The sequence below is a fragment of the Hipposideros armiger genome, unplaced genomic scaffold, assembly GCF_001890085.2.
Source record: "Hipposideros armiger isolate ML-2016 unplaced genomic scaffold, ASM189008v1 scaffold_621, whole genome shotgun sequence".
NCBI classification, from domain to species: Eukaryota; Metazoa; Chordata; class Mammalia; order Chiroptera; family Hipposideridae; genus Hipposideros; species Hipposideros armiger.
In genome coordinates this window covers 1,074,654-1,090,486 of record NW_017731971.1, presented here as the reverse complement: position 1 = coordinate 1,090,486, position 15,833 = coordinate 1,074,654, and the positions used below count along the sequence as shown (strand labels likewise).

General features: G+C 49.7%; 2 protein-coding genes across 3 annotated transcripts in view; both read left to right on the top strand.

The window, feature by feature from the left end:
* Positions 1 to 1,731: 1,731 nt before the first annotated feature.
* VPS72 (vacuolar protein sorting 72 homolog) lies at positions 1,732 to 11,523 on the top strand. 2 transcript variants are annotated; one of them, XM_019625367.1, is made up of 6 exons: positions 1,732 to 1,947; positions 5,357 to 5,509; positions 5,681 to 5,795; positions 6,203 to 6,379; positions 10,451 to 10,595; positions 10,938 to 11,523. In XM_019625367.1, exons 1-6 carry the CDS (start codon positions 1,831 to 1,833, stop codon positions 11,323 to 11,325), a joined length of 1,095 nt encoding a protein of 364 aa, XP_019480912.1. In that variant the 5' UTR covers positions 1,732 to 1,830; the 3' UTR covers positions 11,326 to 11,523. The 2 variants fall into 2 exon arrangements, with proteins under 2 accessions (XP_019480912.1, XP_019480913.1); XM_019625368.1 differs by having other exon boundaries at positions 10,910 to 11,523.
* A 389-nt stretch (positions 11,524 to 11,912) lies between these two features.
* TMOD4 (tropomodulin 4) overlaps positions 11,913 to 15,833 on the top strand; it is an 11,642-nt gene continuing 7,721 nt past the window's right edge. Inside the window, exons 1-9 of the mRNA XM_019625261.1 lie at positions 11,913 to 12,016; positions 13,041 to 13,205; positions 13,396 to 13,552; positions 13,842 to 13,958; positions 14,401 to 14,490; positions 14,669 to 14,799; positions 14,887 to 14,994; positions 15,372 to 15,515; positions 15,773 to 15,827. Coding sequence (XP_019480806.1) covers positions 13,083 to 13,205; positions 13,396 to 13,552; positions 13,842 to 13,958; positions 14,401 to 14,490; positions 14,669 to 14,799; positions 14,887 to 14,994; positions 15,372 to 15,515; positions 15,773 to 15,827 — 925 coding nt within the window. The 5' untranslated portion in view covers positions 11,913 to 12,016; positions 13,041 to 13,082. The remainder of the gene's footprint in view (positions 12,017 to 13,040; positions 13,206 to 13,395; positions 13,553 to 13,841; positions 13,959 to 14,400; positions 14,491 to 14,668; positions 14,800 to 14,886; positions 14,995 to 15,371; positions 15,516 to 15,772; positions 15,828 to 15,833) is intronic.

Genomic DNA, 15,833 nt, shown 5'->3' with positions numbered 1-15,833 from the left:
TCACTACAATAAAATGTAATCGGTGCCATCTTACAGTATGTGCGTATGCTATGGTTTGACAACCATGTTTTCAGAATAAAAAATGGGAAGAGAAGTTGACACAGAGGCTTGACTGAAGGGACCCTAGGCCGGACAGATTCACTTTTTAAAAAGAAAAAAATCATACTTCAACTACTCCACTTCAACGCCTAGCTTTACAAAAATTGGGTTGCAACAGAAATATTAAAAATGTTTTGCAGAAATAGTTTTGCCACAACTGGCTTAGACCGTTTCACGGGAACTAACAGCTCTTTTTGCTTCTGTACACCTGCTTTGCTTCTGCTGGGGAATAAAAGGTTAAAAAATAACATTCCTCAGTTCCCCCTTCCTCCCCTCCCCTCCCCTCCCCTCTATCTTAACACATCAAAAGGACAGCAGTTAACTCCCCAGGCCTCTATCTTAATATTTCAAACAGGTTTTGCAACAGACAACTTTAGTTTCTCTATCCATATCTCTAAGGGACAGGTTGTGTGGTCAGCTCAACCCAGTCACGATATACTGTTAAGACATCTGAACATAACGGCACTGTTGTGACAGCAAGACGTGGCTTTAACTGAAATAACTGCACATTCTTTTTTAGCTTCTGTAATTTGCTTTGCATACAGCCCTGTCTTATAAAAACCCTACCCCTCCAAATCTTGAGGCCGTCTCTCCTTAGTTGGAGAGGTGGTCGCTGAGCTCAGCTTAATAAAATCTTCGGAACCCTAATTTGACATCCAGCCTCTTTATTAATTATCTGGACCCAACATGACAATACCACAGGCTATTTGAGGTTGGAACTATTCTAGAGAATCAAGGAGGTACGATCTCCATGATTATGAGAACTGTGCTAGGAAGAGGAATGGGTGTGCAAGAAGACTCCACTGGCCTGTAGAATCAGAATTTTGCCAGGTAGACAAAAGAAAAGAAAGGGATTCTAAGAAGAAGGAAAAGCATGGAGGTATGACAGAGAATAGGGAAGTGATACTAGAATAGGATGATGTGGCAGGAGGTGAGGCTAGAAAGACAGGAAGTGAGGCTAAAAAGACAGGAAGTGGCTAAATTAGGAAGGCTCTTGACTGCCATGTTCCTAGTGTTATCACCTACTAAACATCTAAGTGCTTACTAAATACAGTGCCAAGCAGTTTACAAGTATTATATTTCTTAATCTTCTTAACCTTCAAAAGCAGGTATTATTATTAGTCCTACTTTACAGATGAGAAAATTGAGATTCAGAGGGGTAAAGCAATTTGTCCAAAGTCACACAGCTCGAAGACCTAAGTTCAAACTCATACTCAGGTATGGATGACTCTAAGGCTCTACCCTTAACCACACTACTATTCTGCCTCAAGGACTTTATCCTGTAGATAACAGGGAGCCATTAAAGATTTTTGAGCAGAAGAGTGACAAAATCTCGGTTTTTATAAAGGTTCCTACTGGCAGCAGAATGGAAAACGGACTGGAGCAGAGGAAGACTAAACTCTTCTAAATGAAAATTTGTTGACCCCCGAATTTTGGACTTAGGGTAGTGGGGCTCCTGGTGTCACCCAGTCGAATCATTCCAGAGGCCAGGAACACAAGAAGAAAGTCAGGGAGCTTGGGGGCGGTGTATGCGCAGGAGTGGGCGGAGCTAAAGAGTATAGCCGGCTTAGGGGGCGGGACTAGGAGGCCCTCGACGCTCTGCTGCTTCTGCCTGCAGACGGCCGGTTTCCGCCGCCGCCTGCCACCCGCAGGTAGTGGTGTCGAGCGCCGAGCCCCGAGAACCGCGCTGGGTGAGGGGCCGCTGGTGGTGGCGCAGGCTCTGTAGGCGTTATGAGTTTGGCTGGGGGCCGGGCCCCTCGGAAGACCGCGGGGAACCGGCTTTCTGGGCTCCTGGAGGCAGAGGAGGAAGATGAGTTCTACCAGACGACTTATGGGGGTTTCACAGAGGCAAGAGCCGGGCCCAGGAAGAGGGAGGGAAGAAAGCTAAGAGGAGCCTTCAAGGGAGAAACCTCGGACAAAGAAGGGGGCGGGGAATAGACTGGAGCCTTGGCCTTTGATGCTCGAGACGGGGTGGGCGAGTCGGGGGTATGCGGTGGAGTCCTAGAAGGGAGAGCCCCGGACCGGGCAGCGATAGAGGAGCTCTCTGGGGAGACCCCAGAGTATGGCAGAAACCTACTGTGTTCCTGTTCCTCCAGTTGCATCTCGCACCGCGCTTCTGACGTCTAGCACGCGAGAGGCACTTCGTAGACACGCGGTTTTTACTCGTTGGCCCACTGCCGATTTTTCACCTGAAGTATAGAAAGAAACTTCTCCCCAAAATAGAGGGGCTTAGCCTACTCCTTTTACAGCTTTCACATCTCAGTGTAAACGCCTTCTAAGATAACCCTTCCTTGACAGCCCTAAAAAGTGTCCTCATTTATTTGCTTCATGGAACATTTCACTTTGTAATTAGATTTGGTTAGCTTGTTTATACTTTCCTATTAGCTTGTAAGTTCTGTAAGGTTAGAGATAGTCTGTTTTGTTCAACAGTATACATCCAGTGCTTAATTCAGGGTCCGGATTGGGTCGGCACTTGTTAAATCTGTATTGATTGAACCTATCCATCCTTTAAACATGTGCTGAGTACCTAGAGTGAGCCAAACACTGGTAAGCTCTCGGGAAACAGTATTAAAAACACGGTTTGGTCCTTATATAGTCCAGACCCCAGTGGGCGAACTAGCTGGGTTAACAATCCATTAAAATATTGTGTGATAAGTGGAAGTATTAGGTGCCGTGGTAACACACGTGAGCCAGAGTCGTTAGTCGGGATGGTTATCTCTGGGGCACGTGATGTTTAAGCTGAGGACAGTATGACAAGGAGGCCTTGGTTGGAGGAAGAGCAGTAGGCCTGGGAGCACGGAGAGGAGAAAGGTTAGTCCAGGGAGTTACACGTTTGTGGCACTGGTCTGGGACCTGCACATCTGTCATTCTCCAGATCATGAAGAAGAATAAAATTGGCAAGAATGGAGGGAGAGGCATGGGCCAGATCCTGTAGGGCCTCGGGAGCGTGTTAAGGAATTTTGCTCTTCATCCAGAGGACTGAGAAGATGATCAGATTGGTACTTTAGAAAGTCTCATCACTCTGTGATGAGAGTGGTTTGAAAGAGGCAATGGGAGTAGAGACACATGGACAAGAGGGTTCAAGAGAAATCAAGGCAATGGAATCCACAGGACTTGGTGACTGATGGGGAGTCATTGCTTACACAGCCTCAATCAGCTGGTTTAAAATAGAACTTCCTCCTCCCTCTTCCAAAAGCCATTTTCCTATTCCTGTCATTTTACGAGTCGTTATTTAATATGTACCCATCATGTTTCCAAAAAGGACTCAAGGAGGCTTACGATATAAACAAAAAGTAGGAACAGTAAAAATAGAGACAGATCAGAAGTAATTGTACCAGGAGCCTTTGAAATGGTACTAGCAATTGATATTAAATTTAGCTATGAGTTTCGTGGCAGTCAAACCCTGAATTTCTTTTGTTAGTAAGAAAGAAGCATATAAGTTCTTCAAGAGAGACAGATTTATTCAGCAGTCAATCCTAGGGAGAATCGCATCCTTATATAAGACATATATAGTAACGGGTTTGGTAGATATAAAAACATTCTCTTACCTAGTCATGTCTATTAATGACCCACGATGAAAGCCAAAGGAATGGTAGTAAATCCGTAACTTAGTGAAAGCATTTCCATTAGGCAGTAAGCTAATGTGTAGTTGAACTACTACACTCTGGTGAGATGATTTAATACCAGGTTAGAGCTGAGGGGATTAGCGTGTTCCCAGGCTGCCTTTCACAAACATCATTGGGGAGGAAATGATGGTCATCAGTGCAAGAAAGAACTCTGGCTGGCTTGGGGTGTCAACTGTCTCTGTTATTTGCTTGTTTTGGCAGCGTGTGTACAAAGATTAGCCCATTAGCCTGCATCACTGATTGAAAAGAGAGCCACACGTTTGACGTGCCGCCCCACCCAGCCGAGTGACTCCCCTGCCCCCATTGTTTTTCTTCCCTTTCCAATGTGGCTGCTATCTAGCCCTAATCGGCATCTCCTTGGGTCTAGGCTGTACTCTATGTTCTCTACTCCAGCCTGTTTAATCACCTCCAGAGCTTTCCTTTTTTTTTTTTAAGCTGAGCCATTCTGCCACCTGTTGGCAGCTCAGCGGCAGCTCAGCTCGGGCTGTGAATCGAACTGGCAACCCTGTTGCTCTTGAGCGAGCTCTTAACCAACTGAGCCACTCGGCTGGCCTCCTGCCTCCAGAGCTTTCTACAATACCCCTTACCCACAGTTTCCCTCTGTCCTCACATCTTCAGTGGCTCCCCACTATACATCGTAGTAGGACCCAAGGGTTGTTTTTGGTCCCAACACACCGTAGGAATGAGACATATTTCTCAGTGACTTTAGTTTGCTTCAACAGTGATTATCAAAGCTGGGACAAGTAAGGAGAGGGAGAGGATTGACAACCACTGGCCTGCAAGTTAAAGTCCTAAATTTCTTAGCCTGACATTTAAGTTTCTCTATAGATTGAGTGCAGCCTTCCTTTCAAGTCTTACAAATCTATAGGGCAATCAGTTAATGTTTAGAGGAGGCAGTGTTGAAGCCAAAGGCACTCAGCTAGGAAGACTTCTCGCCAGAGACAAAGCTGCTACTTTACTTGGGTCTAAATCCTTATTCTGTGAACGTGCCATACCCAGTCCTGCTTTGTTCCCGCTGGCCCATCTGCCCATGGTCCCCTCTGCCCTCGTGGCTGTCTAAATACTACCAGTATTTTAAACCAGCTCAAGCTCTCTTCGTTCTTTACACTCTAACGCGGAGTTCAGCAAGCTTGACACCACTGGCCAGATCTGACTCATTACCTGTTTTAATCTGGCCCTTTACAGAAAAAGCTTGCCAATCCCTGGTCTAAAGGAATAAAGTCTGACATTTAAACCTTCCCAGCCTGCCGGTCCATAGCAGAACACCTGTAACATTTTATTGCCATCTGGTACTTTATTTGTTGCCTTGTATTAAAGCTTCCTTTTGCAATTATGACGTGCCCTCTGCTAGACTGTAAGTCCTAGAAGGTAGAGACCAAAGCATATCCTTTTGTGCCCCAGCACTTAACATGGTGTGCCACAGGTGAAGGGCAGTCCATTAATGTTGCCAGGGCTAGTGCTGGAGCCAGAGGCCATCAGCTAGGAAGGCTTCTTGCCTGAGGCAAAGGGAGGGCTGAGTTGGGAAGAGGAGAGGGGCAGCCCTTACCAAGAAAGTGAAGAGATTCTGTGCCCCCTGGAGGATCATTATTGGCTCCGATGCCAGTGGGAACCTCATCGCCCTATGTCCTCAGGAATCAGGAGATGACGAGTATCAAGGGGACCAGTCAGACACAGAGGATGAGGTGGACTCCGACTTTGACATTGACGAAGGGGATGAACCATCCAGCGATGGAGAAGCGGAAGAGCCGAGAAGGAAGCGCCGGGTGGTCACCAAAGCCTATAAGGTGCCGGGGAAGTCCTGGTCTCCCCGGATTTCCTGAATTCCTGTTCTCCATCAGGTCCCAGTACTCCCCACACCAGCCCCATTTCCTGCAGTGCTAGTTTTCTCCTAAGGTTCTCACCTTCTCTCTCCCTATCTCTCTGTTCCCCGGTGTCTGATTCCAATCTGTCCCCAGGAGCCTCTCAAGAGCTTGAGGCCTCGAAAGGTCAGCACCCCAGCTGGTAGCTCTCAAAAGGCCCGAGAAGAGAAGGCACTGGTACCACTAGAGCTACAGGATGACGGCTCTGACAGTGAGTGGGACTCTTGGGTCAACTGACAAAATTGGAATACGAGAAAAGTATTTTATCAGTGTCAAACTTACTGAAATTGATAACTGTGTTATGGTTATGTTAAGGAAAATGCTTATTCCTAGGAAATACACACTGAAGTATTTAGGGGTAGAGAGCCATGATGTGTGCAACTTAATCCTCAGATTATTCAGAAAAAATAAATACACACACAAACACACACAGAGAGAGTCCAAATGGGGCAAAAGCTTAATAGGTGATCTGGGTAAAGGCTACCTGGGTGTTCTTTGTATATTCTTGCACCTTTTTGTAAGTTTGAAATGATTTCAAATGATGAAAAGTTTTAAAATTAAAAACATAAAGGAGGTGGCCATGAATTCAGATTTCTTCCTCTCTGACATCCTTCCCAGGTCGGAAGTCCATGCGTCAGTCTACAGCTGAACACACACGACAGACATTCCTTCGGGTGCAGGAGCGGCAGGGCCAGTCCCGGCGGCGGAAAGGGCCCCACTGTGAGCGGCCACTGACCCAGGAGGAGCTGCTCAGGGAGGCCAAGGTCACGGAGGAGCTCAACTTACGTTCCCTGGGTCAGTCTGTGGTCTGGAGGACAGTGGGTATAGGGGCTTGAGAAAACCTTGAAACCTGGAAGACCCAAAGAACTGGAAAGGTGGAGATTGGGACCAGGGAGTCAGGAGGAAAAAACGGGGTGAGTATTGATTAGGAGCAAAGAACTCGGCAGTTACAAAGGCTCTGAAGAATAAGTTATATGAAGGTACTTTGAGGTGAAATAAGAGTTGTGTAGAACTGAGTTCAAATCCTAGTCCTGCTGTTCACTTGCTGTAAGTCTGCAGGCAAATTAGCTAACCTACTTGTATCTTGCTCTCCTTGTTCCCAGAATGGGGTGGGAATGCCTGCTTGAATGATCAGAATTAGAAATTCAGGACAGTCAGGTCATGAGATAAATTGCTTTAAAGTAAACGTTTTTTAAAAATCGCTTCAGTTTGAGTGCTGTGGGGTACACAGTCGTGTACAGTAATATATTGTGCAAAACCCCCACATTTATAGGTAGAGTCTCAAATCATGAGAGGTACATGAGAAATTGAGGGGACAGCAGCGTGTTACCTCCCCTCACATGCTCACTCTGGGGCATACTCTGAAATATGAAGTAGAATCACTAGTATCAATTTACTTCTCTCTTGGAATCTGTTTTTTGACAAGCACATACGGTGGAACACATACGCATAACAAAAATGCGACTTCATTGTGGAGTGGAAGATTTGTTTACCCAAACTATCTGGGATTCTAGGGTAATGATAGTTTTGAAACTTAGATAACTGAACTACAAAGACCACAATAATTGAAAAAAGATGTAGTTCCTTTCCAACATCTTCCCGATGGATTCTCATGACTTTTTTTTCTATTTGGCTATGAGACGAGAAGTTGATATTGGCTCTAAAATGTGAAATATAATCTTTATCTGTGTAATGGCAATTCAGAACTTTAAAATGGTAGCAGTCACACAAAACATAAATGACTGAGAACCATCACAAACAATGAGGTCACCTGACGTCATTAATTACAAACTGCATCCTTCGACCACATTGATTAGTTCGGCCCACTGTAAGGAGGGTGACTCCCAGGCTTCTGACATCAGTAACTGACATCGGAGATTCCAGAGAGGCAGGCTCAGCAGGGGACAAAACAGTAAATAAATGTTTGAACATGCTGAATTTGAGGCATCTGTGAGCAATTTATGCAGTGCTGAGAGGTCGGTGAAATATACAAATTTGGTGCTCAGGTAAGAGATCTGGGCTGGAAATATAAAATTGGAAGTCTTTAGAACATGGATGGTAATTGATGACATTGGAGTGGATCTGGCCTGGAAGAAAAGCGTAGCATGAGAAGGGAAGACAGGCCCGAGAGAGTCCTGTGGACATGAAATATTCTCACCCGGCCAAAAAGGAGGGGTTAAAAAACAAACTTGGGGGGGGCCGAGAGTTGAGAACTCCAGGAGCGGTTTGTCTTAAAATCACCAAGGAAGGAGGTTATTTCAAGAGAGAATAACTGCCGAATGCTGCTGAGATGCCAGTAAAAAGGACTGAGAAGTACCTACTGGTTTTGATGACATGGAGGTCAGAGATGACCAAACCATTTTGAAGCTGGTTGGGAAGCTAAACTTTTTAGATTTGGCTGTGAAAGGTAGGAGAGGGAATAGAAGACATAGGGGCGTCTGGAGTCAAGATAGAGGTGTCTTTGTTTTAGTGAAAGATTGGAAGCACTATCTCTTGGGAGAAGCAACTGAAAGAGTTTGATGGTAGAGGAGAAAGAACAGGTAATTAAGGTAGGTTTTGGAGAATGGCAGGCAGGTGCGGAGAGGGCGGTGGGAGCTAGAGCATAGGTGGAGGAATTGTCCTAAGAGGAAGGAAGCGTAGGTGACTTCTAGCTGTAGGTTCATAAATCCGAGCAGGACGTTGAGTGGTTCTGATGTCTTTTAGGCACTGTCATCTGTCCAGTATTGGGATAGACTAGGATGCTTTAGGAGAGTGGAGAGTCTTTGAAATAGTTGTAGAGATGGGATTATCTGCTGGTGGTGGGGGTCTGTTGGAGTATGGGACCATGCACGTATGGTGGCTCCATTACACCTGTTGTGTAATTTTTCTCCAGTTGTACTCAGCAATCCAGGTCTGGGCAAGGGAGTTGAGATTGACAAGAAAATGACTGAAATGAAAGACCTGAGCTCGATTTAGAAAAGAAAATGAAGGCTGGAAGGGCCTGATAGAACGAGGAGCTGTCTGTGTATGAGAGGTTCTGAAAAGGTAGAAGAACAGAGGTATCCAGCGTAGGGGAGCAGACACACCTGAGGATAGGGTGTGTGATCAGAGCCTGAATGAATGGTTTCAGAGCTGGGCGGTTCCAGCAATGTCAGAGCCGAGGCTGTAGTTGTAGTGGAGTGGAGTAACATGTCGTGGATAGGAAGGTGGTGAAGAAACTGGGGTTGTGGTGTGGAAGGGGGAACCTGCGGGTACTACTACCCTACCTCTGTGCCTGCCTTTGAAGTCCCCAGGGTGACCCGAGATGACAGGAGTTGAGGTGGAGAGCAAGAGTGAAAACCATTGCCAAAGGCTCCAATGAGTGAGGGAGTGCCTGACCAGGAGGGAGAGAAGGTAATCAAGGTTGTTGGCAGAGGCCTCTAAAGAGAAGCGAGTGTGCAGGTGGGTAGGTGCAGGGTCTGAAAGCTGCAGTGTGGGGCCCAGTAGGACACAGGCACGTCCTGCGTGGGATGTGAAAGGATGGGCAGCTTCCACCAGAGGGCCACGGGGAGAGTGGCGGCCTCGGGGTGACAGGTAAGGCGCGCTGTGGAAGAAGTCGAGTGAGGACCTTGACACCGATGAGCTGGCTGATTAGAGAGCAGGAGTTCCAGAGAATCCAGGGAAGTGCTCGAAAGAAGGGTTGGAACGTTGGCTCAAGGGAAAGGAAATACTATCAACCAGAGTTCAAATACAAAGGCCGCTAAATCACTGGAAGGGTTTCTGGAGAACTCTCTTCTGGTCAGATTTCATCTAGAGGATAGTGTTCATGGTACCCGCGTTTAGGACGGACACAAATTTGGAGTTAATGCAGAGGAAAGGGGCCAGGAAGATTTTGGTCTGTTTATGCATTAACAAATACTCACTGAGTGCCTGTTATGTGTGGAATGCTGCATGACCTGATAATGTGGGGGTAGCGTGAAGCCCAGTCACTGCCCTTGAAGAGACACATCCCAACAGTGAGCTGCCATAGTGCAGTGTCCCAGGGTCTGGCCAGGGGGCCGGGTGGATCAGAGAGGTGGGCCCAACAGGAGGAATCGCCTCAGCTGAGTCTCACCGTGTGAGAATGCAGACCCAGGGTTGCCACACTGTCTCATAATTTTTTAAAGAGAGACCAGAAATCTCTGTATTTAAATATGAATTGCCTAATTTTTCAATGTCAGCAACCAATTCAGATTTTCCTTTACAACGCTATACGGATCAAACAAAACACTTGGGTGGGCTGCCAGCCTGCAACCTCCGCCATAGGCTGTGATCAGTCCAGTCACAGAAGAGTGTCCTAGGCTCAGCGGTGGCCGACGGAGGGAGGGACTCAGATCCGTGTTGTATGAGGAATGGGTGCAGCGATCAGCCTGGAAACACGTGACACCCGTTTCAACTATTTAAAGGACTGTCATGTGGAAGACAGATGAGACTTATGTCCTTTATGGCCTAAAAAGGTGAAACAGTGTCATCAGGAAGTGTTTCAGCTCACAGTAGGAAAAGAACCCTGTAATGACTGGAGATGCCGAAAGCTGTGACGCACTGCCTTGGATGGAGCGCGTTGACAGGGCAATTGTGGGGTGTCCAGGGAAACGAGCAGTTCCCTCCTCAAAGGGTCCCTTCCAGCTCCGAAGCCCTACAGCTCTGAGTGGGTGGGGAGCCGAGTGGGCTTGAGAAACGATGAGCGGAGAGGCCAGCAGGGAACTTGTGAAATGGGGGACGCAGGGGGGGGGCCTGGGAGGACTTTCCTAATGGGCGGGGGAGGCAGTGCCGAGACAGCCAGGAAGATCCCTGAGAGGCTGTAGGACAGATGTGGGGGTGGAAAACGGAGAACTGACCATCCTCTCATTCCTTCCCGTGACCCTGAAGAGACGTATGAGCGGCTCGAGGCTGATAAAAAGAAGCAGGTTCACAAGAAACGCAAGTGCCCCGGGCCCATAATCACCTATCATTCAGTGACAGTGCCGCTGGTTGGGGACCCGGGCCCTAAAGAAGAGAACGTGGATGTGGAAGGGTGAGTGACACTCGGAAAAAGAGAAGGGAGGTTCCTCCCTTCCTTCAGCTGCATTCTCGCCCTCAGCCCCGTTTCGCCTGCTGTCCTCACTCAGCTCTCGCTGACACTGGCCGTCTTGCAGATTCCGCTCCCCCTCGCCTCCTTTCTTTCCCTTGCAGCCTCCTCCTCTTCTGTTTTCCCATCCGGCCCGGCCTTCCTTTCCCATCTGTCCCTGCATGGGTTCCTCCAGATGCTGCCATCGCTCTGCTGCTCCTCCTCCTCCCTCACCTCTCTGATCTCTTCTTCTCTCTCCATCTGTTGTTTTCGCTCTTCAGCTCTGTGTATCACTGTCTTTGCCCTCAGACTTGACCCTGCTCCCACGGCCTCTGCATTGACCCCCGGCGCCGGGACTGGAGCCGCCATCCCTCCTGCTCGCTGCTCACGGACCTTCATCACTTTTAGTGATGATGCGACATTTGAGGAATGGTTTCCCCAGGGGCGGCCCCCGAAGGTCCCTGTTCGGGAGGTGTGCCCAGTGACCCATCGCCCAGCCCTGTACCGGGACCCTGTCACAGACATACCCTACGCCACTGCTCGAGCCTTCAAGATCATTCGTGAGGCCTACAAGAAGTACATCACTGCGCACGGACTGCCGCCCGCGGCCTCAGCCCTGGGCCCGGGCCCGCCACCTCCTGAGCCCCTCCCCAGCTCCGGGCCTCGAGCCCTGCGCCAGAAAATTGTCATCAAGTGAAGAGACAGTTAGCCCTTACAGACCTCTTTCCTGCCCTGCCGTGGGGCTCTCCACGTCCTCACTCCTCGCCCTGCTTCTCCCTTTGTCACCTCTAGCCTTTTCCCGGCCGTTTTCTGTATTTTTTTCACCATCTTTCCCCCTAGTTCCTACTGGTTTTGTTTGTGTTTTTTAATCTAATAAAATAGAAAGATCCCTTTTGTTTGGTGTCCCATCTAGGGTTGGAAGCAAGTGTGAATGTCTTGAGGGTAGATGGGTCTTTAATTTTGTTGAACTGCATTTATCATGAGCTGCCCTTTTTAAATTGTAAAGTATTTATTCCTTCAGCTAGATTATAAACACCTTAAATTAGACATCAAACAAAATCCTTACACTCACCTTCATGTCACCTTCTAGTCACTGCTTTGAATACAGCAGGCACCAAATAAACGAACTAACTGATTGTGGTCGAACCCCAGTTTCTATGAAGTGTCAGGGAGGAGGTGTCATGGCTATTGGTGGCCACTAGAGGTTCTCAGGGCTGGGCAGGGTATGGGGGCTGTGTATATGCGATCTCCCACTACCCCCCACCTGGCCAGAGCTAAAATAATAAAATGCTGAGCTCACTGTTCCCCCACCCTTTCGCCCGGCACTGGGCTCGTCCTGCTCCCTGGACAGAGCTCCCGTAGAACCAACAGACCGACCAACAGGGGAGGTGAGAAGGGAGGTGGCCGCCAGGACTGGTAGGTGGGACGGCAGGGGGCTTATGGACCAGGGCCCGGCGGGAGATGGGAGGACAAGAGTGGCTTCTAGTGGGAATGATACGAAGTATGTCTGTGTCTCTGTCACTCAGTGTATGTCTCTGCCACTGTCCGTCATAGCCCTTAACTCTGTAGTTGACATTGTCAATGTAAGTATCACATTTTCTGGATCTTTCATACTTGGCATGGTGTGTATGTGTAGCTTGTGTGTATACTTTTTATATTGTAAAAGACTGCAAGTTGAATCCCCCCACTGTTTTTAGGGAAACTTTATCCCATTTCGAAGGCATTCCCCACCTTCCCATCCAAAGCCAGGAAAAATTATGGGGACTCAGCCCTTTCTCCTGAGGCCATACTACCCTTCCCCCAACCTGGAGGTACCCCCCACTCCAGGGCCTCTGAGCCCTTGTTTCTCCTTAGGATTCAGAACTGTAGCAAACATAGATAGTGAAGTCGTGATCCCCCACGATAAAAGAAGAAATGAGGGTGGGTAAGAGAACTGTCTCTGTCCCCGAATCCTCCTTTCTTAAACCAGTTTAGGAAAAAGGCTGGATTATGGGGAAGAGAGAAGGAATATCCCTGAAGCTCTCCGCCTGCCCCCCTCCTTTCAATAGGAACTGGGCTTGCAGCCAGCTGTGTTGGTAGGGCTCCCAGCAGCTGTGCTAGGCCAGGAGGCACCGACGGGAGACGTTATAGGGGAGGGGTGCTGCCAGGATCTCTGGGTCACACACAGTGGGGAGGCAAATCCAGCTTGGATGCCTGGGATCCCGACGGCTGGAAGCCGGAGAAGCAGGGCAAAGGAGGCTCTGGTTCTAACTAAACCACCTACCCTACCCCCATCTTCCCACGCCCAACTAGATTTCTAACCTCCAAGGCATCCAGTTCATGGTTCTGCCCCCCTGGCCGGTCTCTTCCTGTCCCTACTGTGTATCCATGTACGTCTTTCCATTGTCCAACCACTTTCCCCATGTTCCCCAGGCTCCGTGAGTGCCACATAGTGGGGAGGGGGTGGGGGCCATCATGTCATCGTATCAGAAGGAACTGGAGAAATACAGAGACATAGATGAAGATGAGATCTTAAGGAGCCTGAGCCCTGAGGAGCTAGAGCAGCTGGACTGCGAGCTACAGGAGATGGACCCCGAGGTAGGGGCTCCAGCATGGGGAACCAGGGCAGGAAGGGTGTGGGGCTCTGGGTGGCTGAAACCAGGGCCACCTACAGGGCCTGGAGCCCCAAGAGGGCCAGGGAGAAGGTGTCTGGAGATGTTCTAGGGAGCCCTGGAGGTGCCGCAGGTCAGAGGGGAGTTCTGACTTGCTCCCCCAACTCATCCCTAAGAACATGCTCCTGCCAGCTGGACTAAGACAACGTGACCAGACCAAGAAGAGCCCAACAGGGCCGCTGGACCGAGACGCTCTTCTGCAGTACCTGGAGCAGCAGGCACTAGAGGTCAAAGAGCGTGATGACTTGGTGCCCTACACAGGCGAGAAGAAGGGTAAGGAGACCCCAACGTCCATGTCCCCTGGAACCCAGATGGCTGTCCCTCACATGTCCCCCTCCAGCTTCCCTCACTCCTGCCAGCTCCTAGCTGCCATGGTACCTGCATGCCAGCTTGCACTCTTCAGCTCTTAGATCAGGGGACATAGAGGTTCTGAGCTTGTTGATGACTCTGGCTTTGGCCCCTAGAGGCCCAGCATCCCACCTTCCGGAGAAAGCAAGGAAGCTGCAGGCTAGGATCTTAGAAGAAATGACCTCTACCTGTACTATCCTCCCTCTCCCTCCAGGGAAACCCTATATTCAGCCCAAGAGGGAGATCCCAGCAGAGGAGCAGATCACTCTGGAGCCTGAGCTGGAGGAAGCACTGGCCCACGCCACAGATGCTGAGATGTGTGACATTGCAGGTGGGCAGCGGTGGGAGGTTGAGAGCGGGAAGATCGGCAGGGGGTCCCACTCATGGCATGGGACTCGGGGAAGGCTCTGAACCAGGACAAGGATGTTTGTGGTAGTGGTTTTGATTTTTCTGATTTGTTTATGTATTTATTCATTCATTTTAAATTTAGTAAGTTAACATCTCAAGGGCAATTTTATAGGGATTATAAAGCAAATAAAAATGGAACCCTCTAGTGGCTCCTTAGGGACTTTCTCTTAGCCCCGTGTCAATGTTTTTAAAAATGCCTTAAGCCATTTATGGAGGGGATCCCTGGGGCCCAGGGAGGGTGGGAACCTCTTTGGAAGGGCAAAAGAGGTCAGGCTTTAGAAATGCAACAGATTCGGGGCTGGGTGGGGGTTGAAACAAGTCCCTTCTTCTCATTCCTTGTCCCCCCACCCCCTCACTCTTTCCAGCAATTCTGGGCATGTACACACTGATGAGCAACAAGCAATACTACGACGCCATCTGCAGTGGTGAAATCTGCAACACTGAAGGCATTAGCAGTGAGTGTTTGGGAGCGTGGCCCCCAGGGCTCTTGGCAGGCAGTCCCAGAGTCTGAGGAAAGGTAGCAAAGGGTGAAACAGATGAATGGGGAGAGGACATGGTGTGTAAGTGATAAGAGAACCAATGGGGACGAGATGGGAGGGACATTTGGGGTTACCCTCCTGCCCTCACTCACAGGTGTGGTACAGCCTGACAAGTATAAGCCAGTGCCAGATGAGCCCCCAAACCCCACAAACATCGAGGAGATACTAAAGAGAGTTCGAAGCGATGATAAGGAGCTGGAGGAGGTGAACCTGAATAATATACAGGTATTTGGCCCTCACCCTCCAAAGAGTAACACCGGGAGGACTGCTGACATGTGAGGCCCCTAGCCCACCACCTGCTGTCCCCGACAGGACATCTCCATCCCCATGCTGACTGAGCTGTGTGAGGCCATGAAGACAAATACCCACATCCGGAGCTTCAGTCTGGTGGCCACGAAAAGCGGTGACCCCGTTGCCAACGTAAGGCTAGTTGACACCACTAGCCGTCTCCATCCCGTGATATGCACCCCTCTCAAGGCTGTCATAAATGGTTGTGCTGGGGGTCCCAGTCCCATCACGTCCTCTTAGCATGGCCCCGATGGGGACTCCTGCCCTCAGTCCTACAGCTCACAGCTCTGAGATCCTCAGTCATCTTCCTGAAGAATAGTCCCAACCCCCTGCCCCCACCTGCACAGTCCTTAATCTGCCTCCTTCCCCTACACCCAGCCTTACTCCGGCCTCCCTGTGGCCTCACCCACAGCTCCGCAGGGACTCCTCTTCTCAAAGAGCTGTTTCCCTCCTGCTCCTGTCACCTGCGAAACTGGCCCCTAATCCTAACCCCAGTCCCTCCTACACAGGCGGTGGCTGACATGCTGCGTGAGAATCGCAGCCTCCAGAGCTTGAACATTGAATCCAACTTCATCAGCAGCACAGGGCTCATGGCTGTGCTGAAGGCAGTGCGAGAAAATGCCACCCTCACTGAGCTCCGCGTAGACAACCAGGTCAGCAGCCCCTGCCCCTGTGCTCTGCACTCAGGGAACGCTCCCTCCTGAGTCTCCTCCGAGGCCACCACTCGGCCAGGGTCTCGTCTGGTCTGGTCTGAGTTCTCCCTGGTGTCACTACGAGGGGAGCCGAGTCAGCGCCTCTCCTCACCCACTCCGGAGGAACAAGCCCCTTGGAGCCCCCAAAGGGTGGATGGTCTGGGACAGCGAGCAAGCCAGAGAGAGGGGCTGACAGCTTTCGTCTCTCCCGTCCCCAGCGCCAGTGGCCTGGTGACGCGGTGGAGATGGAGATGGCCACCGTGCTCGAACAGTGTCCCT